Source organism: Salvia miltiorrhiza, chromosome 7 (assembly GCF_028751815.1).
Source record: "Salvia miltiorrhiza cultivar Shanhuang (shh) chromosome 7, IMPLAD_Smil_shh, whole genome shotgun sequence".
In the NCBI taxonomy this organism is placed as follows: domain Eukaryota; kingdom Viridiplantae; phylum Streptophyta; class Magnoliopsida; order Lamiales; family Lamiaceae; genus Salvia; species Salvia miltiorrhiza.
Window position 1 is genome coordinate 23,907,570 of NC_080393.1, and position 27,465 is coordinate 23,935,034.

Below are 27,465 nucleotides of genomic sequence, written 5' to 3' on the forward strand. Positions count from 1 at the left end.
TATTCAAAGATTGATCTATAAATACCACGAGGTATTTAGCGAGAAAATTACCGAAGCGTTATGAATTTGAAATCCCTCAAGCAATCAAGCTTTCAACCTTATTCTCAAGCACTCATTGTATTTCGAAGAAAGGAGTTCGTAAGTGTTTACAAACTTCTCTTGGAATTACACGATCTGTTCTTCCAATATTAGTATATACAACCCTTAGTTCTAGGCACATATCCTATGTATCTTAAGCCTAGATTTAAGCGCATCACTATACCCATTGTTCTAACCTTTACAATGTGCTCTCAATTGGAAAACTCTTTGTAAACCCTTCACCTTGTGTAAAAGTTAGGTGTTAGAGTTAGAAGAAAATTAACAAGTAAGCATCAAGTTCGAAATCTACAAACTGAAGGATTGAAATCGAAATCGCAACCGAATAAATTGCCATTAACAGTCACAACCGCATCACTCGTGTGATCAACTTAACGCAAGTAACTAACCAAGTTGAACTTGCAGCTCTAAAAGCAAGGAATCCAAAGTTAAGGGATCCCCTGTGAACTGGACCGTGGACGTAGAGGTATTCTCCAAACCACGTAAAACTGATTGCGTTATTTACTTTGTGCACTTACATTTCAGTTTGATTATGTCTTGCTGAATGATTTACAAATTAACCTCACACTACACAATCAATACAAGTAGAGTATCGTATCCACGCACTGGTTGGAGATGAACAATCAGGGCTGCAGGGTTGGTAACAGCGCTGTTATCGGTGGAATTAGGTTAAATTCGCTTTGATCTTCTGGTCTTTAAAGGAGCCATATTTTTGTCTTCATCAAATAATTTTTTAGATTTTTTTATATTAAATATATATTGTATAATTTATTACAATTATTCAACTTTACCAATTTATTAATGTGAAGTTCATGGATTGCCGTGCCCTGGATAGACTTCTTGCTAGTATTATAAAATTTCATTCCACAACATTTTCCAACTTTAGTCAAAAACCGTCGACTTGAAGTTTGAGAATTTGATCTCGTCCGCATAATGACTAGAATGAATATTGAATAATGGAATTCAAGACTCCTGACATTAGCTGTTTCGAAAATTGGTCAGAGAAACAACATATGTTCAGTTCAAGCACAAGCCACAACTCTATATACAAGAAATGTTGTTGATAGACTCTCCTAAAACAGAATGATTACCTGATTAAATTTTGTTTACTGCTATTTCGTAGGAAAGGATTTGTACATTAGAATTCATGTTTTAATATTGTTTACAAATTACAAAAAGTTGGCATTTTGCCTGCATAGATCGATTTTTTTTTTCTTCAGACGTTCATTTCATATTTTCTCTGTTAGTTGCTAAATCTCATCGAATATACCATTGAAGTATATACATTATATATAGTATTAAATATGATCATATTAGATTTCAGTACGACCACAGATTTATTTTAAATCGTTGATTCGTTGTATTAATCTTATCAGTACAATATTATGCATATACAAAGAAAGTAAAAAACAGAATCTCATGCAATTTCGACTACAGCATTCATAACAAATCCTTGACCTTCTGACTCGCGAGATAAGTGAAAAAAGGGGATACAGACCAATTTCTTGAGGCCCATTTATGAAAACAGTGAAGAAATACAATCGAAAATGGTTGGAAACTTTGGGTAAATTAACAATAAAAAGCAGATAAAATAGTCGGTAATCAGATTCAGCAACTTCAAGCAGCTGCACTGATGCATTCAATAGCCTGTTTGCAGATTCCAGTCATGGTTGCCTCAGGTCCATAAACCTACATCCCAAACAAATCAAACAGTAAGCTTTTTTTGCCTTGGAACAATTTGCTTGCAGGTTTCAACCACGACAATGGATATATATATACCTCGATAGGAATGCCTATTTCTTCAGCAAGAATTCTCATTTTCTCGAGTCCCTTCTGGTAATTAGGCCCTCCTCTTCGGACGTACAAGCTCATTCTAGAAGCCTTGAGTTTTGCTTCCTGGTACGACATCAACCATGTTAGGAGTCGAGCTTTTGATGAGTTACTTAGGTTAGTCTGTGTGAGGTTTTGCTAGGTACCTTTTCTCTTAGAGCTCGGATGATACCACTGAATGTAGCAGCAACGTCAGTGAAGTTGGCTATTCCACCACCTATCACAAGGGCTCTCTTTCTGCCATCAGGCTCTGCAGTTGCACACTGTAATAAACTCATTACTATGTTCACAAGAGAAGTGATTTTGAATTTCTACTCAATGCAAGAAGTTTGATTCTTACATCAATCACAACTCTGGCATACTGCAAGACTTCCTCCTCGTTGGGAGCGCCGCTGTATTCCGCATAGTTCCCAAGCTCAGAAGCAAAACCAAGATCTCCAACCTATTACCGGGTTTGAAAGACCATGTGAGACTTATATATTAACCAATTCGCAAGAAAATGGTGAACAATTTATGGTATGCATGTAGAGTGAAGTATAACATCAAGATGAGGAACATACTGTATCAGCATAGATGACACTTGCACCTCCTCCGGCAACCATAGTCCAGATTCGCCCTTTGGGGTTCAAGACGGTGAACTTCAAAGATGCACTTGTCTGCAAATAATGACATATAAACTTTACATAGCATTCAAACAGGGGGAGCAGGTTGTGTGAGTAATTATCCAATGGGGCAATATGCTTCCAGATTTGAGATTAAAATGGTCTGAATACTAATTGGGTGTCAAATAGCTTTATAAGAGATTCTACGTATCAATGAGTACCTTCTCATCAAGTCCGTGAATAAAGCTCTCTGTTGGACTCATAACTCTTCCAAATGGCATTGGGAATTCTATATTTCCCCATCTGCAAGATCAAGGTTATATAAGCGATAATATATACAAATCCATAATCTTTGTATACATATTATAGCAACACCACGTATACAAAGTAGTTAATATGTTCTTGAACTGCCTGAAAGTTAATCTTAAAAAGAGAACAGAAAAATAAATCATATACTATTACTTTTTGAAGTTCTTGAAAGCAGCGGTATCGTCAAGCTCGCCTCTCATATCCAAAGGATAAGGCTTCCCGTTAACCAAGGTGAAAGGATTCATCTCAAGGAAAGTGAAGTCCAAATCTAATTCAAGAGAAACATTCATTACTTCCAAAACTCTAGAGAAGATTGACAACATTAACCTTAAGAAGGTAGACATTCTTTTCGCAATCTTACACCTACCTAAAAACAGAGCATAGATGAATGTGATGAACTCCTCAATTACAGGTTTGACCTGCATCACATAAAATTATGCATAAGCAATGGCAATACATGGAAGTATAAATTCAATGCATGCAGTAATTAAGTGAAACAGAAACAACAATGTTAAGAGTAAAGATTGATTATTGACAAATTTACCTCTAAGGGAAGAGTTGCCACAAGTGGAGCACAGAGCTCTGATGTAAAGGATACACCTGTTGGAACGAATATAGTTTTGACCTGGATATGAAGATAAGAGAACTTCAGTAAAGATTGAGGTATTAAATAGATACAAAATTGAAAAGTCAGATGCTTCTCATGACACATGCATCATCAGAAAAAAAGATAAGAAAGAAATAAGAAATTAAAATCTTAAGAGCACCTTGTCCCAGTTCTCTTCAATATCAATTCCTCCACATTCCGAAAAGCTAATGCTACAACCAAGCCTATCAGAGACAATGTTTAGGTAGAATTCCTCATTGTGGGGAATAAATGGTTCGACAATGAATGTAGTAATGGGTCCTTTGCAGCCCCCCATCTCTACCTGTTAACACAAGATATGTGTAAGGCAGAATACTAATTCAGCTAAAATCACTTCTTACTCGTAGGTTCTAGGATATGTATTACTGAGCCAGTATAATGATTGAATTAGCCGAAGAAATACTAAAAAATTAAACCAACATGTACCTCTTTGCCAAGTCGCTCTTTCACAAAAGCAGCAACTCCAGCCAAATCCAGGTTCAAAGCAACAAGACCACTTTTACCACGTTTCCCAAACAGCATATCTGGTTTAACAACCAATCTTGTAGATGAAAGCCAGGGCTCCTTGTCCACTAGTTGATTAAAGTCAGTAGACTCGGTCACCTAAAAGATCACAAGCAAGTATTCGGTTTATTGAAGCCTGGAGGGGCTGGAAACTTGTTTCTTAATCAAGATGATGCAAGCTAACAGATTGAATTAAAATTGTAATATCTGCCACATACAAGCCAAGTAGCATTGCATGACTGTCGCATCTTTTTTTTTTTTTTTTCAACTGTTAATAATAGTAATAAAAAGTAAAATCTTTGAAATAAACGCAAAATGGTTTGATGCAGATTTTCCAATAATTCATATTATCTTCTGAGAATGAGTCTATTCTCCCTGGAAAATTTCAAGAAACTGCACGACAAATCTTCTCAGAAAGAAAATAAAGCTGGCTTAATTCTTCACCTAACTCTGAGTAATTAATCGTTATTGTCGCTGAAAATGCCAAACGAATTTCCAATCAAGACGGCGCAAGAGTAATTCGGTACAATTGTATAAGATTAGCTCAGATGAGATACATATCTAAATACATCTATTTCGAGTTGTAACAAGGCAAAAGAGAATCAAGTGAACTGCACCGCCAATCATAACATAAATATTGCTATTATGTTTCTTAGTATAAGGCATTAAATCCACCTATCTTCTATCTGCTAGTTTCTTCTTTCACCACTCAGATTCTTCCCCATCAGATTATTGAACAACATGCAGGATGTAAATTTATAACCAAATAATGCAAAAAACAATATAAAAAAAATCAGATCTCAAGAAACTCAATAGAACCAAGCAGTCTAACCAACTAGAACAAAAACCGAACTCACCTGGGCAGATTTGATTTCCAAATCGGATCCAGAAATCCTCTTGAAATGCTCCTTCAACAGTCTCTTGGAGTCATACTCTCTGATCTTCTTCCTCGCCATTTTTCCTTTTTAACCTGATTTCCAAACAAAAAAACTAAAAACAATAAGCCGAGATCCCAATTCCCAGATCAGTCAATAATAAATCCAAGACTCATACTCGCAATCAACAAATCAAAACTCAACATTATGTATATATCATATAACTGCCAGTAGAAGATAGAGATATTTACTGATTGAAGGAATGCGCAGAGGAGGTTGCAAGAATTTTCTGGTGCGCACACACTGGCAGACTAGTATGACTCAACACTCAAAGCTTGTAATCTTGTAATCCACCTACCAATATTTATAGTTAGACAAACATGATTCCATGAAATGCAATACTAAATTACTTATTTATTTTAACTTATTTTTAGTTTCCTTCCAAAAAAGAAAAAAACCTTATTTTTAGTTGGTTATATATTTATATATTAGCGGGAAATGGACCGCCGAAATTGACATATACCCACCTACCCAAGGCGGGCCAAAAGGGTACACAACCAACGGTAAAAGTTGTAATGCTAATTAATAGTCCAAAAAATGGAACTTTAAGTTGCACACTTTGTTTGGTATGTTTTTGCTCTTAATAAAAATTAGTTTTGCGAAATATTATTTTAAAATATTTTTATATTTAAAATTCAATTATGAACGTTAAAAAATTTGTGTTGTACAATATATAAGTATGAACAATTATTACTCGTTCTTTTAAATAAAAATTATCGTTGATGTTATTAGAGTAGGATGGGTAAGTGTTTGAAATGATGTTTTTTATTGGAACAACAGATGATAGTAATACATCACCAAAAAGATCGATAGATGGATAATCATCATTATCACCACTATTTGTTGTATCTCTAATACCAACATTTACTAAAAATATTATTTATATTTACAGAACATGTGTTATCACTTTATACAAAAATGTGTATTATATATTTCATTCAAAAAAAATGTCTTAGAGTATATTTTTAATCATCAATCTTATCAAAATAAATATTTTAAATAATATTATAAATATTTATTGAACAGTTTATTTACATTTTATCCGTATGACTAACAAATATATAAAATATTTAAAAGAAAAAAATTAACTAATACTTTAATTGGGGTAATATGCAAAATTACAACAGAAAAATATTCATATAATTTGAAGTAGACGAAATTAAGAATAAAAAAAATTATTTTTAAAAATAGTAAAGTGATATATTTGAGCGGGAAAACATAACTTACTATTTATGTAAGTGATTGAGCTTTTATATGTATATAGATTAATATAGATTAATAAGATAAATTAGTGCAAAATAAAAATAAAAATAAAAATGGAAATGCTATGTATTTCCCTTTGACTCTTAATTTCTTTATTTTACTTATATGTCGACATTACCCATTTTCTATGATACTACGAAATAGTATCCTACAAATGTGATTGATATTTATATTTTTAGTGATGTACATGTAGTAAGCCAATGTAATGGCCAAAAGCATCAAATTCGAATTCCATCAATATTTCTATAGGTATGATTTTGTTACACATTTTTTTAAATATGCATAATGTGTGCCATGAGTGTGCATTAAGAGTAGGTGAGTGTGTGATTTGCTATTGAATTTTTTTACTTAATTAGTTATCGAGTTTGAACATCAATACGTTTAAGATGATCAATTTTGAGGTTGTGATGCAAGAAGTCCAAGTCTGCTGTGATAGTGGAATATTGGAAATGGAGTGTAGTATGTTGGAAAAAAAGAATTCGTAGTCAATACTGTGCTGCTGGCTTTGTTTTAATACTTCATGATTTTCCACTTCAAAACTTTTAATATTGAAGACGCACACATTCACATACGAATTTATAATTTAAAATTATTGTAATAAAAAAATATAGGTACTATATTACACTATCTTATAAGAAAATAAAAATTATCTAACATAGCTCTCATTTTTATTTAGGGTTAATAGCAAAAAAATACACGAACTTTCTTACCATCGCCGGTCGACCACGTAGGCAAATTCCGGGAGCCACGTCAACAGTGGAGCATGTGTTGGTCAACGTGGGGGAAAATCGCGATTAAATTAAAAGGTCATGTATTCTGAGGCCAATTTTGAAGGTCATGTGCAATTTACAAATTTGGTGAAAGTTCGTGTATTTTTTTGCTATGAACCCTTTTATTTATTACACTAAAGTAGATATACTATTTGGTAGATAAAATAATAAGGTTAATCGCTTATTTATTTATATGGATTGAAACTTTGGGATATATATCCTAAATTTTTTGATTATTTCATTTATTTAAGCTATTTTTTTAATGAATATCATTTAACTAGTTTTGTTTGATTCATATTCTATTGAAAGCATGAGATTCGAGAAATTCTACTCTTTGAGATAAAAATACTCATTCTGCAAAGTAAATGCCCATGAACTAATTGTTAAAATAGGACCGTAACTTTCAATAAAAATAAAAGAATAAGAAAAAAGAAATTTTATTTATCACATCCATAATTTTTTTATCACATGTTCACTAAAATAGAAAACATGGAAAAATATTCTTATATCAATTCCCATAATAAATTTGAGTGAAAAAATGATGGACAATGGGCTGCACAGAAAAAATTCATGTTGTATAAGAAAAGTTATACACATAGAGAGAATATTTGAAAATAGTGGGAAAATGTAAAAAAAAATCATGTTTTCCACCATTTTTCATCAAAGAGAATGCATTCTTAATTTAGGGTGCGCGTGTTTTTATTGTAAATTTATTATGAAAGAATGAGAGATAAAAAAGATTTAAAATTTTATCACATTACTTTTTTCTTTTACCCCATGTTCTTTACTAAGAAAAACGTGAGTAAATTGGCGTGAAATGAGAGAAAATAAGCTATTCAATTTTTTTGTGCTAATAAAAAAATATACTATATTCTAGCGTGAAATGAGAGAAAATAAGCTTCTCCATTTTTTTGTGCTAATAATATATATATATATTATTAGCACACAAAAAATTGAGTAAATTTATCACACCATTTTTAGAGGAATATCCTTTGTAGTGTAAAGGAGAAATGAGTAAGAGTCAAATAGAAAATGGTGTGAAAATGGTGTGATAAATTTATCACACCATTATTGTTAAACATAATGAATTTAATAATAGTACACGAGTGTCATATGGAAATTATTTCGACAAAAGGATTCAAATATGAAGTAGTTGGGGGGTTTTGCTCTAAAATGATTGTTTCGTATTATAACTAGTAAAATGTTGTCATGTGTATTTTCAATGAATATATGTGATGGAAATTTACTAATATGAAATATAAGATGAAACATCATTTTGAAACAAATGATAATTTTTTTCTTTTTTTGGAACAAATGATAAGTCAATGTTTTTGTTTTTGGCAAGTCTAAACTTGATTCGGTGATGTTTTTTGATATAATATACACATCAGTGTATAAAAAGTAAGAGTTGTTTGCGTTTAAATGCATAAATTTTAAGCTCTTTCTAATTCTTTGGTAAATTCTTTTTCAGATTCTAATATACTAACTTTTGATTTGTTTATTTTTTACCATAATTTTTTAAAGGAGAATTTAAAATTGACATGGCAAATTGAAATTGGTATAAGAATCAACTTTGTTTTGATTTTATTACATTTAAAAAAAATTAAAATTAAAATAAAAAAAATCCATATCACATTCTCTCTTCCACCTCACCTCTCTCTCTATCTCTATCTTTCTCTCTCAAAGGAATCATCACCTTCATCACCTTGAATTCGTTCGAGAGTGTGGAAGCCCTAGAATTTGTAGACGCTCTGCCGCCTCCTAGTAGTGGTCGAGTTAATCGTTGTAAAAAAAGGGGTGTTGTTTACAGGACCTGACCATAGATGCATGACATCGCCGATACTTGGACGTCGTGGCAAGCATGGCTGTAAGGGGGCGTTTACTTTGAAGGATTAACATTGATAGATAAAAATAGTAAGACTAATCCCTTATTTACTTTGTTGGATTGAAACTTTGAGATATCTCAAGGCCCTTGATTATTTTTATCATTTAAGCTAGTTTTGCTTGATTCTTATCTCATCAAAATGGTGTGATTGGAATAATCCTACTCTTAAGGATAAAAATACTCAATCCTCTATTTTATCAATCATGTAAAGTAAATGCCCCTAAACGAATTGAATCAATATCGTGATTTTGTATTTTTATTTGAATGTTAATCGAATCGTATATTCGTAATTAAGTTCAAATCAAATATTTATCGAATATAAATTTCCAAATTCAAATATCAAATTGAATACAAATTATTTAATTAACTTACAACTTTAGTGATGATGTACACCTTGTGGTAGAAGAATAACCTCAATTTAAAATTTTGATTTACAAATTATACAATCTTACTTTTTGAATGATAATTTTCCATTATATTTCTCTTTTTAAAATAATCAATTATTATATGGATTCATCGTGTCATAATATATAGGTCTTTGGTATGTATATATATATATATATAAGGTTGAAAAAATAAAAAAAAATTATGAATTAGAATTCAAAGGTAAATTCACGAAAAAATTTAAAAAATAGTAAAAGTAAAATAAAGGTAATTAATTAATTTAATTAATGATAGATGACAATTATTCATGATTATGTGATTGGAAAACTTTCAATGCCCAATTTCAAGTGAAACGGTATTTATTGTTAATTACAAAAGAATTATTTGAATAATTTTTAAAATGAAAAAAATAAAATGAGTAAAAATTTATGTATATTTTTTTTTATAATTTTTAAAATTCGTGGAAAAAATAAAATAAATTAAAATTTGTGTATTTTTTTTTAACAACTTTTAAAATTTAGGAAAAAAATCAAAATAAACTCAAACGTCGTGTGTCCTAAAATAAATACATACAGCACAGAAACCTTTGGACGTACTCCACTAGTTATTTATTCATTTGGGATTAATAAGCATTTATTAAATGTGTCCACTAGTTGTTAAAGTGGCACTTAAATTAAAACGCAAAAAGTCAATAATTTCAGCTTCCCTAATTTGACCTGTCAAAGTCCACAAACAAATCGTTGCACTCGAGGGATATATCAGTTTATGGTACAATCCAACTAAAGCAACTAAAGAGGCTACATTTATTTCAATTAAGTAGTGTTTGATAGGCCAAATTAATTAGTTTACAGAACAAAATAATCAAAGCTTATTTGAGCGTTTGGTTAGGGATGCCAATTTAATTTAAAATTTATGGATTAATTTGATTAGCCCGTCAATTAAAAAAAAAAATAGAATTAAAATTTTTTAGGCCAATAAAATTATAGTTAGAATAGTCCAACATTCAATAGAATTGGTCGAAAACCCAAATCCTATAAAGTTGACCCAAAAATAATGTATTCATTTGATAATATGAAAATTTTCTTGTTATTTTAATTTTCAACTTCATTACTTTACTTATCAAAATTAATAAATTTTCAACTTCATTACTTTACTTATCAAAATTAATACTCCCTCCGTCCCAATGAAAGGGGTGCGCTTCTTTTCGGCACGTGATTTAAGGAGAATACGATTGTAGTGTAAAAGTGTGTAAAGGTGTGTGAGACCACATTATTTGTAATGTAATGATTACCAAAAAATGAAATGCATCACTTTCGTTGGGACAACTCAAAAAGGAATACACACCGCTTTCGTTGGGACGGAGGGAGTATAATAAGATATTTTTTTAAAAAAGTTTGTGGAATGTATTTTAATTCAATATTAGAAAATTATACACTTATACAGTTATACTCATCATTTCATATATCTGTATTTTTAATTCAGTGCTTAACATAAAATATTTAGATATAAAAATTAAAAATGATAATTATTTAACAAAAATATTGCATCTTTATGTCTCTAAGAATTGCATATTAATTATTATGTAAGTCGATGTTAAAATGTTACTTATTTATACGTGTATTTTTATTTATTACAAATATAATATTGTCAAGAAAGATATACTCCTTTCGTCCATGAAAAAACTTCCTATGAGGGAGTGACACGCGTTTTAAGAAAAAGATAGTTAGTTGTATTGAGAGTGGAGAAAAAATTGTTGAGTGTATTGAGAGTGGTGAAAAAATGTTATAATTAATATTGAGAGTTGTGAAAAAGTGAAAGTAATAGTAATTATAAGTGGTGGGGTATAGTTCAAAAATAGGTAGGAAGTTTTTTTGTGGACGTCCCAACAATGAAAGATAGGAAGTTCTTTCATGTACGGAGGGAGTATTAGTTAATTTTGTTTTAAATAAATTTTCGAGCTCGATTAGCCCGGTGATTTAGTCTGAAACTCGAACGTTTAGGGTAGGCTCAATTAGTCTGCATTTGAATAATCCGATAACTCGGTAACTCAGTAGAGCTAGTCTAAAATTTGATGAATTGATCCAATTGACATCCCCGTTTAAGAACTCCTTAAGTGACTTATTGATGTACATCTTTTTATTCTAATCAAAATATATTTAATTATTTTATTAAAACTCGTGTTATTTTTTCGGACGAAATTGATGGACGAGAAAGGTAAAATTAAAAGTAGGAAAACCCCCGTGAAGCCCCTAGGGCCTAGGCATGGCACTCCCAGCCCAAGTCGAGAAAATCCAGCAACATCTTTCCATTCATTAGCTGCGGTGGCCATAACAGGTCAGCAATCGCTTCGATGCCGTTTTGATTTCCGTCAACCTTCAACTTCCCTTCTGCTAAACTCATCTCAATTTTCCAATCAACAGCTCGTTTCTAACCGTTGTCCATTTTGTGAATAGAAACGACGGATAAAGAGAAATTAGATGAATAAAAGATTCAATTGTAGCAATTATTGAATGAAGCGCAACAATATGTTCAAGAGATCTGTTAGGTTCGGAGGGTCTCTAATATGTGTATGGGGGGAGGGGGAATACACCTATAGGATATTTTTCGAAAATGAAATTTTAAATACAAACTGACTCAACATTTTTACTAAAAAGAGTTTTATCAAAACAAGATTGACGACTGATACTGAATACTCTTCAGTAAATAGTTATCAGTTAAGTAAATGACTTTAACAGATACACGTAAGACTTCAGTCGAGTTTGTTAAACAGAGAGATGTTATGAATCTTACTGACTATCTGAAGATAGATCAGTTAGACTGATAACACACGCAGCGAAAAACTTTTGTTTCAAAATAGCTTGTGATATTAATCACGTTGTCAGCAGTTAAGTTTCTCTTTGCAATTAATCAGTTTTTAGTTTAGCAAAAGTAAGAGCATAAGTAAGAAGGTAAATACTGAAAGCTGTAAATAACACATAGATTTTTACGTGGTTCGAAAAATAGTTCCTACATCTACGGTCGGTTGATCAGACCAACAACTTCACTGGGCATGTGCTTACGGGTGCACAACAAACCTGAACGTGTGCATACGGGTGCACAACAAACCGAAACAACTGAAGAGCCTATCTTTAGTACCAACACACTGGGTTGGATTTTTCACTCCTAGCGCACACTGGGCACTAAGATCTCACGGAGACAGAACACTGGTTTGAACTCCTTTTCGACACAAACACTCAATTCGGTCCGTTGAAAAGAGGTTTGAAAACTTGCCAACTAAACCACAAAGAACAAGTTCCCTGCAGTCAGTTTTACTTAGGCTTGGGATATACAATATATGCCTAAGTTCTAAGAGAATATATGTAATCAGCAGTGACTGATTTTTGGCTTTGTGATTCTCTTCTTCGATTCAAACTTTGGGGAGGCTTGGTTTTGCTGAGTAACGAATTCGGCAGTGTTTCAGCTTATGTAGTTGAATCGGTGAAGATTGAAGTGATCCTCGAGCGTAATTTATAGGAGACGTCTTGAATAGATCCGTTGACGGAGATGGTCTTCAAGATTTCTTCCGTTAGAAAGTAATTTGAACTTGGGCTGAGGCTTTAATTTTCGACGTTCCTTGTTTGGTGAGAACGACTACTTTGAAGAACAGGAGATGGAACATCTCTGAAAAGGTGATCACCAAAAAGAATGGCCTCTGCAGAGAAAGAACGATCCTGAGATCTCTGCATTTAATGCGGCTGTACTTCTGGAGTGCGTGGCTTCCTTTGAACTTTAGAGGTTCAGTCCGAGGAAGAATGTTTAACTGATACTTGACTTTAGTATCAGTCCGCTGAATCCACGTGGCGCGCATTAAGTAATAAGTTGAAACTGATCCTTCGACTGATAAGTCAAGTATTTGATTTTCCGTTACATCAGTCGGTATCTTCAGTCCTTCGTTCTTCAGTTTTCAGAACAACAACTAAACTAGAAAAAAAACTCTAACACTTGAGTTCGAACAGTTCTAGTCTATTACAAGTGAAACCTATTGATTTTGGTATCATCAAAACTAGGATTAGGATATTTCATTAAGTTCCCAACAAGATCCCACCAGCGCAACTATACACCGCGCTTGGGGTTATTCTATTCACGGTTTTTCTCTTTACAATCAGTAAGTTTGATATCAGGAAATTCTTAACTCTGTTTCAGTTCAGTTAATATTTTTTTGTTCCAGCGATGTTTCATCTACATTTGCGAGGGTAATGGTTTTGTACATTGCGATTTTGGCACCTTGGCTTGATAGTTTGCTCTGGATGCATTGATCGCCTTGAAAATTGGCTAACATTAAGCTGAAACTTCTAAAACCTCTTTACATATGTGTGCGTATGTATACATACTTTTTAATGGCTAATTTTTTTGTGTTTTTGGACAATTGCATGTTGTAGGAAACATTTTTTGGGGGGTATGTGAAAATTGGGTTTCGTTCTGAGTTTCAGTGGGCTATTATTTTGCGTTGGAAATGCTTAGCTTGCACTTGAATTACATGAACTATGATTTGCATTTACGTGTTGCTATTGCTCTACTAGATGCAAGTGACTGAAATGTTCTCTATGCTACGTAATAGAAAAATTATTTTGAGCTCTTCTCCGTGCAGTCTGCTTTGTCAAGATCTTCATTTGGAATAAGAAAAGAAACCCACATAAATTCACTGCAAAATGTTACAACATCTTCTCTAGGCAGTCTATGGTTACATAAGTGCTTTCCTATGTGTGCTGTATGTTTATAGATTGTTGATCTGACTGTGTTTGTGGACTGGTGAGTCTGTATACATCTTTCTACGCGATAACGTATATATGTGTTATGTACATGTATGTGAGTCTGTGTGCTTGTGAATATAAGTTTGCACACAGACTATTTGGGGTGGATTAGTGTGGGGGGGGGGGGGTTGCACGATGGTGATATTACTAATGTGACGATCCACATTAGGCTTGTTGTTTAACTATTCAGCAGCAAATATATTCTTGTTGTATGTCTCAATTCCATTGTTTTTATTTGACAATCATACACTCTTTCTTTGCAGCCAACACCATTTTACTAACTGGGCTTAGTGAAAGTGGGAAAACTGTTCTGTTTTACCAAGTAAGCCCCATACTAACTGGGTTAAAGTAAGATTATGTGGATTCTATGAATGAAGTAACCGAACTTTCTGTCGTTTATCTACTCTGGTTGACATGTATTTTGTCTCCCCTCTAGCTTCGAGATGGCTCCTCTCACCAGGGCTTTGTAACATCAATGGAACCAAATCAAGGGAATTTTTTACTACACTCTGAGGCTAGTAAGGTACTCTCTTGTATCTTTACACAAATATTCATGCAAAAGATGCCTAGGTAATGAGTGGCACTGAAATCTGACAATAGGTCGTCTCTCTTCCTAAAATCATGAGAAACTAATGGGATATCTTTCTTACTGGTTCTTCTTCATGTAGTGAGATTGAAAGAAGTTTTATGTTTTTAATCTTGTTCTGTTATTTGCAGAAGGGAAAATTGAAGCCCGTTCACGTAGTTGATGTTCCTGGTCATTCACGGCTTGGACCTAAAATGGATGAGTTATTGTCTCAAGCAGCTGGCATAGTTTTTGTGGTGGATTCTGTGGATTTCCTACCAAATGTTCGTACTGCTTCTGAGTATGTTGCATTTTGTTTATAAGTGTAGCACGCACATTTAGAGGTGTAAACAAACCAAGCCGCTCGCGAACTATTCGGAGCTCGGCTCGAAAAAGCTCGTTCAAGTTCGATTAGAGAAGGTCGATAAATAAACAAACCAAGCTTGAGCTTAGTAGTATTCGGCTCGTTAGCTCGTGAACATGTTCATCAAGTGATTCAGCTTGAAAAATATAAATTATTAGTAGATACAACTTATATTTATCCACTAAAATTAATAATAATTGTATTAAATCTCTAATTAATTTTATTTGTCATAAGAAAATAATTAATATATTCATTATTTTAAATAAAATAATTTATTTTTAAAATAAAATAATCAACATTTTGAATATAAATATAAATTTAGAAAGTTCGTATAGGCTCGATTAGGCTCGTGAGCCGCTCGTGAGCCTCAAAGTATTCGGTAAGTAAAGTTCGGGATTCGATTCGATACTAAACAAACCAAACTTGAGCACACCACTATTCGGTTCGGCTCGGTTCGATTACACCCCGACGCACATTCACACTTTGAGAGCCATTGCTTTAAAAAGTGGTTCATATTGTTTCTTTTTCCTGCTGAAGGTACATGTATGATATTTTGACCAAGGCAAGCGTAGTGAAAGAAAAAGATTCCGTTACTACTCATGTGCAACAAGGTGGACAAAGTTACTGCACATTCAAAGGATTTAATCCGAAGACAGCTGGAGAAAGAAATGTGAGATAATTTTATCCATCATCTGTGATCTGCCTTCCATTATTATTAATTTAGTATGTGATGCACTTTCCTAATGATTAATTTTATCTTTCCAAGTTGACATATGAATATGATATCTGTAAAATTATATTTAACCTACAAAATTTCGTGAAAATATACTACCTATTGATGTGTCAAATGTAAAATGGGAATTTTAGATAGGATCATTGAGATGATGGTGATATTAAAGGTGTTAGTTCCAATTGGTGGTTCTGTAACCACATTACTCACATACTAGTGAATTTTGAGTTATACGTTTTTGTTACAAAGGTTTAGATCTGACCTGCTCACTTTGTAATCACCTCAGCAACAAACTCTGTGCTTCGAGGACAGTGTTGTCTTCAGCAGTTTTTATGAGTAAAGAATATACGCTAGGGGTAGCCGGAGAAGCTTTTGCATTTTCTCAGTGCCTGAACAAAGTTACAACTGCAGAAGCATCAGCTGTTAGAGCAGTTTATCAGAGAATATATAAAGCCTTAATATGTTGTGTCAATCAGATTGATGGTTGCAACTAACAACCAATCCACCGTGAATAGATAGGAACGAGAGCAATGAATACAACTTCAAAGAGGCAGATGTTTGTTGTATTTTTAAAACTGTTTAGAATTACCAACTGCAAATGTTTCTAGCAATTTAAACCCTGGTTCTGCTTGCTTGAAAATTTTTGCGGCGTACGTGTTGAGAATCATTTTATTGATTTCTTCAGATATATTGCTTTATTGGTTTGTTCCCAAAGTTGTGAATGATGCCTAATTATTTTCGATTAGAGATTAACCGGTCTTCTCAATTCTTTCTATTTCACGGGGAAATGGAAAACGGATAGTCTACCCTATTGGTATAATCTGACTCTATTTAGAAAACTGTAATGTGACAGTAGATGAGAAGCAGAGCTTGTAAGTAAAAGTTACATATATCTCATCACTAAACAATGTTATTCCAAATGTGGAAGCAATGCAGAGGACCCATCCGCAGCCAAATCGCACCACCTCTCCTTCAAGCAATCCGAATATTTTATCTTGATAAATAACACTGTTTTACTCTGAATATGAAAAAACATATTCCGTAACAGAGAAAGGCCAGAAGGCCGATGCCTAAATACCTGCAAAATTTTGTTTAACAAGGATAGGGTCAAGGCAACCACTGTTCTTGGATAAATGAAAAACATGTATAAGTCACCCCGTTGCATGGAATGGTACTATAAAGTCTGCAAGGATATTGGTACATACCACAGAGGAGCGTACGGAGACGACAAGTCCATGAATGGATAGGGCCATCTGTTCAGCAAGAGGATTTCACACAGTCAAGAATTATACTATTAGTTCTTTGTCAGAAATTGTAAGACTAACATAACAATATCAGGCAGAATGGAAACTCTACCTAATTGATACACAGACATGGATAATCCACTGGAAAAGGACGAACATGCACGTCCATAAAACAAAATACGCCATGCGGAAGAAGGGAAATCTCTGGAAGTGATTACAGATCCATTAATCATAAACTCATTAGAAACGATAATAATTTGGTAGTTGAGATACTACCAGGCGATTCAAAATTGCATCACCAAGGAGAAAGATGGCGTTGACAGAATGCTTACAGACAATTAGCTGCGTAAAAAAATAAAGTGTCGACTCAATGACCAGAAGAAGGCATATATGGGGAAGTAACACATCTTAATAAAGCATTCACAGGCCACAAATAAAAAGGAAAAAATGCTATTGGCCTCCATGTTGGGGACTGCTATGCTAGAAACAACACAATGATAAAATAATAATCATAAAAAAAAGCTGGGAAATATTATACTCACAAAACTTAATCTGTAACCTCTGGCGATGAGAGATGGATAGAGTACCAACCAAAAGACAGAATCAGTGAGCATCACAGCCCCAGCAGACATCTATACCGGAAGTGAAATGAAAGTATGAGAAACTTTCTTAGGCTACACAAAAATGGAGAGGTTTGAGGATAATAATGTTTCAATAGTGAAGTTTCTTAGGTTACATGAATCTTAACACAACTTTCTGCAAATGACAAATAAAATATGATGCAGGTTTCTCTAAGTTGCAGTAACAATGAAACATTCACATGATAAGCATGTAGATAATTGTATATGCTATTGAACAGGAACCTGAGAGGAGCTGCATATAATACACCTTCTCTGTTGACAACAATTGAGATACTCTTTACAAATGAAATCAAAAGAGACTTGTAGTACAACAGTTCTTTTGCCGCTACAATACCATTTTGAGTAATTGTTGTTAAGAGTATCTATAGGAACGAAGGTGAATTCTTACCTGAAATACTATTTGCAAGATATAGCCCAATATGGAAGCAGCAGTTCTGCAATTAGGTTCGTCACGACAATTTGAGCTTCTAGTTTGGCTGGGCATATCTTCATGCTCCCCAAGTTGGGGTGGTACATAAGAGCCATGCTCTGCACTGGCTGATATATAACTATCCATATCCTGTTCAACTTCATGGCGGCAATGCAGAGAGCCATGAATCGAGAGTGAAGAACCAAGCTACAAGCCAAAATGTATGAAATAATCAAATTTTATAATTACCATAAAATTAAAAGGAAATTGAAGTGCTTAAGCTTAAGTTGTTTAGAGTATAGATTGGAAACACACATGGAGGCAGCTCCAGAAAAGATTAACATACCCCAAAATAAAAAGTGACCAAAGTAAAAGTCCACCTGTTCAACAAGGAAAGAGCGAGAGGTAAAGTTAGAACAACCACAATATCAGTTCAAAATATCGCCATTGATGTCATAGAATTATTCAAATATATAGTGGAGCCTCCCAGTTGCAAATGGAATTATATACTCATAATGGAAGACTCCAAGCTACAGTTAAAAACTATACAAGGCAAGAAGAACGAATAAACAAATGCCATTGCTAGAACCATAGCTTTAAACTGTAAATTCTGAAATAATCACAAATTATATAAAGAAAAGAAGAAACAAAGTGACGAGACTTACTCCGTGTAAAAATAATATTTTACAGAACCACTGGTGATTAGATTAGCTAGAAGCAGCGCAAGCATGGCAGAGAAAGCAAGTAGTCTATAAGCAAGCAACCAACTGGGATGGATTGATTTCGAGCACGTCCCCCAGACTTCATCGCCATACAAGCACCCTGCTGCCTCATGCTCATCTTCCCTACGCCCTTCATGTCTCCATATTAGAAATGCAGCTAACACCATGGCTACCACAACCCATACTGCACACACCAAGAATCTCCAATTCAACCAATAACTCGGAGTTGTTGTATCATCAGCTATAACTGCCCAAGTATGATCAAACAGCCTTGTTGAGAATCTCATTGTTATTTCAAACACTTCCAATCATCAATATTTCATCTAAGCAGTGCACTTAGTTTGCCCCTATTCTAAATAAAAGAGCTATGCACATATGCAAGTATATATACCAACTCGTCCAAGCATAATTGAAGCAATAAAAAAACAAAAAACAAGAATTAGGTAATTGGAGAAACTGACAGCTCTAATTTACCATCATGTAAGAAAGTACAAAGAAAATAAACTAGAAAATGAAAATCAAAGTTAGAACTCCACGACAAATCCATGCGAATCCGCACACAGTGATTGGGCCAAATGCAACTAGCATGTTCTGTTTTCCCTCACAACCTTTATATGTTTCAGAAAAGAGAAATAACTGAATTCACAGTCAAATTTGTACAGTGAGGTGAGAATTTTATACTTTCCCTTTTCTTTTGGGTAAATCCGGAGATTGATTGAGTGTTGAGCATTGTACTGCAGCGATTGTTTTTCCATTATCTGAACCAAAGACTCCCTCGATAAGAAAATAGAAAGAAGATCGAGCAGAGAATATGTAATTAATTGTGGCCATCCATTTATCTACTCTCAGTTTTCAGAATTAAAGATAAACAGTATGATTTAATTTTTTTCGTACATTCAGTTTATTTTCCCAAACTACGCAAGTGTTTATACTTTGCTCCTAATTAAATAAATTGAAATACTTTATCCGAATAATTATTTTAATCATATTATCCTAACTTATAATTTTTTTTAGAAATTGTTAGTCCTCCTTTTTAAAAATTAACTAAAATTTAGAAAATTTGTTAATTTGTGGGTGTGGACGTACGTATTACTCACTCCGTCCCATAAGAATATATCACTTGAAAATGAAATAAATTTTAAAAAATATTTGGTACATAATGTGTTGAGTGGAGAAAAGATAGTGTTTTTAAGAAATAAAAATATAAGGAGTTGTATAAGGTCATGTCCTAAAATAAATATAATAAATTCTTATGAAAATAGAAAAAATGATACATTTTTATAGGACGAAAGGAGTATTAATCTCCTAATTTGGGGAGTTGTTTGTCATACAACAGCGACAATCAATTTAATTCTTCCAATTCTATGTCACTTTTTTTCCATTATTTATGAGTGCATCATAACATTATGTATTAAATTCTCAGGAAAAAAATGTTATTATTACTTTAAATAATATATATTTTTTTCGTTATGTATGAGTGCGTCATACATAACACCACTATATACTATGGTTTTTTGAACATAAATAATAGATATTTTTCATGATGTATCTGCGTTTTTCTATCTTACTTCTCAAATATGATTTATACATTAAAAATTTATCTCTCATTTTGTATAAAGCAAATACTAATGTTTATATGAGGTCGATCAAATACTAATCATCACACCCATTCAGAGGAGTTCAGAAATTTTCTAGAATTATAAGAAAAAATCAAATCAATTTGCTCAACCAAATTTCACAAATTAACAAACACCCTCTAAAAGTACTATGCAAGAAGTGCATGAAGCATTTTTGTTGCAAGATAATGTTTTTATTGTTATATTTTATATATAAATATATAATAGTCACACAACGATCATATATGTAGGGCATTAAAATAGGGAAATATGAGATAGATATATATAGTAGTTGGCCATATAAGATGTAAATTGCAAGAACTAGGGTGATTGAATTCAATTACAATTTCTGTCTTTGAAGAAAGACAAAACTTGTTAGATGGCAGATTTCCTTGTTAGCAGTAGTTTCAGTTTTCAAGAGAAAAATAGATAGGCTCAACACTTGGAAATAAATTGTTCATTATAGGAAGCACTGGACTGCTAAGACTTGTCTCCTCATTTTTCCTTGTTTGGATTGGAACTTTGATTGATGTATAGATCAGACATTAATTAATGTTTAGGTACAAAATTGACTCATGCACAAGAAAACATGAGTTTGATATAACTCGAAACAGAGTTGATGCTTTAATTTCTTCTATATATCATCTCTTGCTACACTGCATTTTAGTTAATTTCCCCTTCAATTCTCTCTCTCTGAAAAAAAAATGTCGACATTGCATGATCTGCAGGAGCAAATTTGCTATGTGAAGTGCTGCTTTTGCAATACCATCTTACTTGTAGTAAATCCACGATTTTTGAATATTAATGTCGTGCGTGATTAGTTGCTAATTACATAGCTTAACCTGATATATTTTGTGCAGGTTAGCGTTCCTTGCAGCAGCTTAGCAATGGTGGTGAGAATCAGATGCGGCCACTGTGATAACATCTTCTCTCTCAACATGCTTCACCTCTTTCCTTCACTCCACCAAATGGTGAATTAAAACTGTTTAACTGCAAATCAAGAACTCAACTAACTATGGTGCTTAATCAAGTGTGTTTGCTTCTTTACATAACAGCCAGATTTGGAAGTGTGTGATGAGAAGGTGGCCGACGAAGAAGAGGAAGACGAAGGTTATGTTTGGTGCAACCAAGTTATCCACAAACGTAAAGAAGCTGTTTCTCACGAATCCTAATTGTTGGTATATTATTATTCTGGGCGATGATCTTGATCTGATTGTAGTTTGGTATGCTGCAGCACCGGAGAAGAAGCAACGTGCTCCGACTGCTTACAATCACTTCATCAAGTACGAAATCAGGAGGCTGAAGCTCCAGCATCCCAACATCACTCACAAGCAAGCTTTTAGTGCTGCTGCCAAAAATGTAGGAGTAATTTTTTTTTGTTTTTTCTTTTTTGTTTCTCAAGGAAATTAAAACTGAGTAGAAATTCAGGCTTATTCTTTTTACATTTTGAAACTGTGTAGTGGGCGCATTGCCCACAAAGTGAGTATAGAGATGGAGAAGTCTATGGCTGTGATGAAGGAGACAGAGATATGGTTATGCAATGGACTGTCGATGATGAGGTAATCATTGGCATATACTAGATTTCTGCTGTTATACTGCAAGATTTTGTAATAATATTGATGTTGTCTGCATGTGTAACTTAATTAGTCTGAGATGCATGTGATAACTAAATAAAAAAGCAGCAATCATCCATAATGAAGGTGTATAGACCGCTGGAATGTTAAAAGGTCAATTTTGTGGTGCTGAAATCGCATAACTGCTATCTGCTGCCACAAAAACTGCAGGTGCATTTTCTTGGCAATGCTTTCCATGAAACTAAGGCATTAAGGCAATGTGGTTTGCACCACGACACCTTTCTAATCCACCCAAATACACAGAATTTGCAACCGTTGTCTAAGGAGTTTTTTTCTGTTTTCTTTTCATAGATTATGATTTGTCTTTAGGAATTGACTTCATTGATTACAATTATGGTTGTGCCTTGTTAATTAGTAATGAAGTATGTTTTTTTTTGTTTCCTTTTTCTTTTTCTGTTAGGTTGCGTTTTCTTTGATGGATAAATTTATCCATGGAAAAGAAAGGATAACAAAAATTTATGCCTTGAAATCTCTCATTTCCTTTCCAACATTTGACACAAAAGAGATGATCATCATTTTTCCTTCCTTATTTTCACTTCAAGGATGGATAATATTATTCACTCAATAATGGATGGATAATAAGGAATAAAAAATGGTGAGCATCTCTTTTGTGTTAAATGTTGGAAAAGAAATGAGACGTTTTAAGGCATAAATTTTTGTTATCCATATTTTTCCATGGATAAATTTATCCATCAAAATAAACGCAGCCTTAGTGAAAAAATAATACAGTAGGGTGGTTGTATACTTGTATGTATACATGATATGATAACCCACTAATTGATTACATATACCAATAACTTGTCTGTCACACACACACTCTTCCTGAGACAACAATATCAGACAAAATAATACCTATAATACAAGCTTGATTTAGCCATAAAAATAATACTACAAAATAACTTATTGAAGACAAGATCATGCATGGATTTAATTAGGAGATCCTAATGCACTACATGTATTTTCTATGTACAGAATTTTTTCATCGTCTTCTAGTTATATATTTCCACTGGTTTCTTCTTCCAAATCTCGGTGCCCTTTGAACATATCCACCTGAAACCAAATCTCCAGAGTGAGACTAAGAGATGCCAAGAATATACAATAAACAACAAATAAAAGAAAATTCTTGTAAAATGAGCTGAAATATGAAATACAACATACTTGAGTATGGCCTAGGAGATAGAGATCGGAAGTATGATTGGAAGAAGTCCTTGTTCTCTTTCAGCAACTCTTTCCATACTGACACATATAAAAACAAAACAATCTCCAAATCACAAACTGCAAACTACTTTCTACTCCATTTTTTAAAGCAAAGTTTATAATTATTATGTGAAGTGAGATTTGAAATGAACCTGTGATAGTTACGAGAGGTTGAATACGAGCATGCTCAGCCAAGGCCTTCACACATTCATCTCTATCCATATGGAGCAGCAAACACCTCTCTATCAGATTGTGAACCTGCAAAACTCTCATTATTAATTACCATAATTTATATGTACTGTTGTATCATGTATGAAGTCTGCATGGATTTATGAAGATTATTATCAATATAATAATAGTACCATTCTAATGTAGGTGTGAGGTTGGCAATGCAAACAAGGAAAAGGGTGAAGATGGTGATGACGATACATATTCGATCTCTAGAAATAGACAAAAAAAAATGAACTAGGTTTGTTGGAGAAAAGCAAATTGGAATGAATTTAGGAAGCAAACAAAATGCAAGAAATTAAAGTGCAAAGGAGAGGGGAAGATATTTGAGAGGTCTTATACTAAGGCATGATGAAATTAAGTGTTATCCAGAATATCCAATCCAAGGGCCCAAAAAGCATGAGCAATCCAAACACCTCATCTCATATCAGATAAGAGCATTATTTTTTGCATTAGGGTTGGAAAAGATTAGTAGCTTATGATGTGATGACTTCGTGTTCAATCTAACCCAATTAATCCTTATAATTCAATGTCGACCTAATTGTTGCAGTTTTTGGCCCCGCATTCTTCAATTTGACAACAATGTAGTTTGGTCCCCAAATTTGGGTCTTCAAAGTTCAAATGGGCGTTTTTGTTAATTGTAATTAATTTCAATTCTTGATTTGGATCTTTGATTCTGCCTTTAGATGTTGTTTAGCCATCCTCAGCCCCTCAAAATATGGATTACCCAAAACCATAATCTCAACTTGATAATCCGTATATATACTTTCTAGGACTACGAGGATGTTTGGCTAAGTTTATAAGCTCTTTCAAAGTTTTTAATAAAATAAGCTTCTAAACAGCTTAAAATTTGTAAAAATAAACTTCAAGAGCTTATAAACTCCCTAAACAAATAACTTCCTCTAACCCAATTTTTTTTTCATAAATATAACAATTATTTTATAAATATTATTCAACTATAATTTATTATTTTTATCATATACTATCTCAAGTTTATCTAGCTTCTATTTTCTCTATCTAACTAAAAATTCTCTTTGTAGCTTATAGACTCAATTATCCAAATATATACTTTGACAACGTATAACTCTTTAAAATAAGCTTAGCTAGAGGGTGTTTATAAACTTTTTAAAACAGCTTATAAGCTCTTTCAAAGTGTTTGACAAAATATGCTCCTAAATAATTTATAAGCTCTAAAAATAATCTCCAAGAGCTTATAAGCTTACCAAAAAATAAGTTTCTTTATCCCAACTTATTTTTTCATAATCTAATATGTATTTTATAAATATTATTCAACTAGAATTTGTTATTTTCATCATATACACTTTCAAATTCATCGCTCTTCGATTTTCTCTCTCTGACTAAAAATTATCTCTCTAGCTTAAAAGGTAAATTATCCAAACACTTTGACAACTTATGAATACTTAATAAACAATATCTTAAAAGTTTTTAAAATATCTTATAAGTTCCAAAATTATATAAGTTCCTTAAAATAAGGTTAGGCAAAATACCCTCGCAATTCATACAGTTACACAGCCAATTCATACGTGTTCTACATAGAATTCATACATTTTAATTCGTTTATAGTTTATACAAAAAAATGTGTTTTTATTTTAGCTCACCCCTATATATATATATATATATATATATATATATATATATATATATATATAAATGTTATGCTACATATCTTATGTGAGCACCTTATATGAGCATCACTCACGTTTAATCCACGTTTGCGTTGCCTTTTTTATTTTAGGTATTTAATTTAATTTTAATAAATCATATATTGTTATTGAGATCATTAATTTTATAAATAGCATAAAAAAATAATGTGTATTTTGTTATTTTTATTAATAATTTAAAGTTAAAGGAAATATGAACAAAGAAAACTATGAGAAAAATATGACCAAGGCTAGAAAGACTGAAACTAAAGCAAAGCCCATCTTTAAGCTCAAAGTAAATTCGGTGATCAAAGTCCAACCTAATCTCATAGTTTTCTTTGTTCATTTTTTCAGTCCATAAGTGCAAATTGTAAGCTGTAGAAATAAACAAAAATATATTCTCTAAAAACTCGGAAAAATAATTTAACGAAGAAGACAAAAGGAAAAAATCAAAAACCAAGATTATATAAAGTTAAATAATTATAATATATGAGATATTTTTCTCTTTAGACCAAATTATCTATGAGATTTTATTTAAGTGGAATTACCAATTATGATATTTCACTTTAACATGTCGTGGACTATCATAATTATATGATTGACATATTCAATTGAGACTGAGATTACTAGAACTAAATAAATGGCTAATTGGATATCATTTTTATGGTTGGCTGAAAATATGAATCAACCATTAATAAGAGTGTTTACATATATGTTGCTTAAAATAAATAAAAAAGTTTAATTAAGTAACAAGACGTTTTCGTTTTATTAAAAAATTATTTGGTTAAGTTACAAGATGTTTTCATACTTTTTTTTTTTTTGAGGGAAAAGGAAAGAACTTCATTAAGATAAAGAAGAAAGGTTCCCAAGGTTGGGTAGAACATCAGAAAAAGTAAAAACGGTACGACAGGACATAGCTAACTTCGCCAGACCATCGGCATTTGCATTGCCTTCCCGAGGAGTCCAACTAAAAGCACAAAACCGAAGCTCCGCAGCCAAGAGACGAATCCCCGCAAGAGTGTCGCCAAGATAGGAAAGATCGAGCTCACCATTAACCAAGCACCAATATAGCAGTTGGCTGTCAGTCACAGCAATAGCATCATCAAAGTTTCGGTCCTTACACAACTGGAGTCCAGTATGAACGGCTTTTGCTTCCCCTTCCAGAACCGTGAACACTCCATGCAAGAAACCATAGCAGCAGCATTGAACGAGGCCATCCTTGTCTTTCACAACCACACCAATACCCACTCCAACACCCTCCACCACCGAAGCATCACAGAAAATCCTCACTTGATGATCACGCCTACACTCTACCGCCACGGGAGGAGCAGCCGCCTTAGGAGTCGAAACCAGCCTATTCCAAATAACTCGTTGAGAAGCAGAGAGACAATCAAAGTGGGAAATCTCCTTATCTTGAAAAACCAAGAGGTTTCTAGCATGCCAGATCGCCCACACCAGATTAGCAAAAGATTTGTGAGTTTCTCCATGAGGAATCTGACGAATAATTTCAAACCAAGCAGCAATCGAGCAGTGACCATTAGCAGGAGCTGGGCTGAGACGAAGGGGCGAGACCTCCCAGATAAAGGAGGCCCAAGGGCAGTCTCGCAGAGCATGTTCCAGCGTTTCAAAATCATTACCACAGCGACGACAAAGAGGATCAATGTTAATTGATCGGGATAGAAGCGCCTGCGAGGTAGGAATAGCCCCAGCGAGACATTTCCACATAAAGAGCTTGATTTTCGGTAACACTTCTAATCCCCATATCCAATGCCAAAGCGATTCATCCTGATTAGAAGAAGAAGCCTCTGATCTTTGGCTAAGCGAGCAAGCCAGGTGATAGCCAGATTTCACAGTGTAAGAATTAAATTTACCATCCGGCCAAAAGGGAGAGTCCGGTCGATTCAAAGAAGGCACAATCTGGGAAGTTACTTTCCAAAGATCGCCGGGTTCCAGGAACTCAGCAAGACCATCAAAATCCCAAGAGAGAGGGTTGTCTAGTATAAAATCTGTAAGCTTCGTTTCTTTCCATGCTTCTGGAACCTTGGCCGTAACAAAACCACCAGAAATAGAGGGGAGCCACCGGTCACAGCCAAAACGAATTCGATTCCCACTGCCTACTTTCCACGCGATACCTTCCAATAACAACTCACGACCAACTAATAAGCTATTCCAAATGAAAGAAGGGTTATGAGCATTATTAGCTAGCAAAATGTCTGTCCTTGGAAAGTACCGAGCTTTAAGAGAGCGAGCAAGAATGGTCTCCGGGTTAAGAAGCATTAAATTATAATTTAAGCTCAAAGTAAATTCGGTGATCAAAGTCCAACCTAATCTCATAGTTTTCTTTGTTCATTTTTTCAGTCCATAAGTGCAAATTGTAAGCTGTAGAAATAAACAAAAATATATTCTCTAAAAACTCGGAAAAATAATTTAACGAAGAAGA

General features: G+C 33.4%; 6 protein-coding genes across 10 annotated transcripts; 2 read left to right on the top strand and 4 right to left on the bottom strand.

Moving 5' to 3' along the window:
* Window positions 1–1,432: 1,432 nt before the first annotated feature.
* Window positions 1,433–5,316, bottom strand: LOC130993598 (ATP-citrate synthase alpha chain protein 1). Of its 2 annotated transcripts, XM_057918532.1 has the most exons (13): window positions 5,114–5,316; window positions 4,845–4,957; window positions 3,910–4,086; window positions 3,605–3,766; window positions 3,382–3,462; window positions 3,205–3,256; window positions 2,991–3,105; window positions 2,750–2,831; window positions 2,487–2,582; window positions 2,267–2,368; window positions 2,073–2,189; window positions 1,876–1,992; window positions 1,433–1,785 (listed from the first exon to the last, which is right to left on the bottom strand). In XM_057918532.1, exons 2-13 carry the CDS (start codon window positions 4,941–4,943, stop codon window positions 1,714–1,716), a joined length of 1,272 nt encoding a protein of 423 aa, XP_057774515.1. In that variant the 5' UTR covers window positions 4,944–4,957; window positions 5,114–5,316; the 3' UTR covers window positions 1,433–1,713. The 2 variants fall into 2 exon arrangements, with proteins under 2 accessions (XP_057774515.1, XP_057774514.1); XM_057918531.1 differs by having other exon boundaries at window positions 1,433–1,992; window positions 5,114–5,267.
* An 8,900-nt stretch (window positions 5,317–14,216) lies between these two features.
* Window positions 14,217–16,304, top strand: LOC130993601 (uncharacterized). Its single transcript, XM_057918537.1, is given in 6 exon segments — window positions 14,217–14,336; window positions 14,451–14,537; window positions 14,732–14,880; window positions 15,481–15,517; window positions 15,519–15,613; window positions 15,960–16,304. Coding segments are annotated over 6 exon segments (687 nt in total). The 5' UTR covers window positions 14,217–14,225; the 3' UTR covers window positions 16,168–16,304.
* Window positions 16,305–16,484: 180 nt separating this feature from the next.
* LOC130993599 (uncharacterized) lies at window positions 16,485–19,531 on the bottom strand. 4 transcript variants are annotated; one of them, XM_057918536.1, is made up of 9 exons: window positions 19,371–19,531; window positions 18,633–18,873; window positions 18,314–18,347; window positions 17,947–18,174; window positions 17,460–17,549; window positions 17,194–17,259; window positions 17,030–17,121; window positions 16,879–16,926; window positions 16,485–16,751 (listed from the first exon to the last, which is right to left on the bottom strand). In XM_057918536.1, exons 1-9 carry the CDS (start codon window positions 19,417–19,419, stop codon window positions 16,664–16,666), a joined length of 936 nt encoding a protein of 311 aa, XP_057774519.1. In that variant the 5' UTR covers window positions 19,420–19,531; the 3' UTR covers window positions 16,485–16,663. The 4 variants fall into 4 exon arrangements, with proteins under 4 accessions (XP_057774519.1, XP_057774517.1, XP_057774516.1 ...); XM_057918534.1 differs by having other exon boundaries at window positions 18,633–18,936; XM_057918533.1 differs by having other exon boundaries at window positions 18,633–18,936; window positions 19,164–19,516.
* Window positions 19,532–20,961: 1,430 nt separating this feature from the next.
* On the top strand, window positions 20,962–22,283 carry LOC130993602 (axial regulator YABBY 5-like). Its single transcript, XM_057918538.1, has 5 exons — window positions 20,962–21,081; window positions 21,166–21,276; window positions 21,361–21,448; window positions 21,540–21,664; window positions 21,766–22,283. Exons 1-5 carry the CDS (start codon window positions 21,010–21,012, stop codon window positions 21,883–21,885), a joined length of 516 nt encoding a protein of 171 aa, XP_057774521.1. The 5' UTR covers window positions 20,962–21,009; the 3' UTR covers window positions 21,886–22,283.
* Window positions 22,284–22,689: 406 nt separating this feature from the next.
* Window positions 22,690–23,813, bottom strand: LOC130993603 (uncharacterized). Its single transcript, XM_057918539.1, has 4 exons — window positions 23,499–23,813; window positions 23,289–23,394; window positions 23,098–23,175; window positions 22,690–22,989 (listed from the first exon to the last, which is right to left on the bottom strand). The coding sequence occupies exons 1-4, from the start codon at window positions 23,565–23,567 to the stop codon at window positions 22,919–22,921; spliced, it is 324 nt and encodes a 107-aa protein (XP_057774522.1). The 5' UTR covers window positions 23,568–23,813; the 3' UTR covers window positions 22,690–22,918.
* A 2,055-nt stretch (window positions 23,814–25,868) lies between these two features.
* On the bottom strand, window positions 25,869–27,302 carry LOC130993991 (uncharacterized). The gene has a single exon (XM_057919030.1). It carries the CDS (start codon window positions 27,300–27,302, stop codon window positions 25,869–25,871), a length of 1,434 nt encoding a protein of 477 aa, XP_057775013.1.
* Window positions 27,303–27,465: the final 163 nt, after the last annotated feature.

Excerpts from the sequence above, each read along its gene's own strand:
- LOC130993603 (XM_057918539.1), bottom strand. The coding sequence starts at position 23,567 with ATGTATCGTCATCACCATCTTCACCCTTTTCCTTGTTTGCATTGCCAA. Across the intron at positions 23,395-23,498 it reads CTCACACCTACATTAGAATG|GTTCACAATCTGATAGAGAG; the intron begins GTACTATTATTA and ends AGAGTTTTGCAG. Across the intron at positions 22,990-23,097 it reads ATCTCCTAGGCCATACTCAA|GTGGATATGTTCAAAGGGCA; the intron begins GTATGTTGTATT and ends ATTTGGTTTCAG.
- LOC130993599 (XM_057918533.1), bottom strand. The coding sequence starts at position 19,236 with ATGGATTTGTCGTGGAGTTCTAACTTTGATTTTCATTTTCTAGTTTAT. Across the intron at positions 16,927-17,029 it reads CATGTCTGTGTATCAATTAG|ATGGCCCTATCCATTCATGG; the intron begins GTAGAGTTTCCA and ends CTTGCTGAACAG. Across the intron at positions 16,752-16,878 it reads TCTCCGTACGCTCCTCTGTG|GTATTTAGGCATCGGCCTTC; the intron begins GTATGTACCAAT and ends AAAATTTTGCAG.
- LOC130993598 (XM_057918531.1), bottom strand. The coding sequence starts at position 4,943 with ATGGCGAGGAAGAAGATCAGAGAGTATGACTCCAAGAGACTGTTGAAG. Across the intron at positions 3,767-3,909 it reads AAGAGCGACTTGGCAAAGAG|GTAGAGATGGGGGGCTGCAA; the intron begins GTACATGTTGGT and ends TTGTGTTAACAG. Across the intron at positions 3,257-3,381 it reads TGGCAACTCTTCCCTTAGAG|GTCAAACCTGTAATTGAGGA; the intron begins GTAAATTTGTCA and ends TATGTGATGCAG.
- LOC130993991 (XM_057919030.1), bottom strand. The coding sequence starts at position 27,302 with ATGCTTCTTAACCCGGAGACCATTCTTGCTCGCTCTCTTAAAGCTCGG.
- LOC130993602 (XM_057918538.1), top strand. The coding sequence starts at position 21,010 with ATGTCGACATTGCATGATCTGCAGGAGCAAATTTGCTATGTGAAGTGC. Across the intron at positions 21,082-21,165 it reads TTTGCAATACCATCTTACTT|GTTAGCGTTCCTTGCAGCAG; the intron begins GTAGTAAATCCA and ends TATTTTGTGCAG. Across the intron at positions 21,277-21,360 it reads TTCCTTCACTCCACCAAATG|CCAGATTTGGAAGTGTGTGA; the intron begins GTGAATTAAAAC and ends TTTACATAACAG.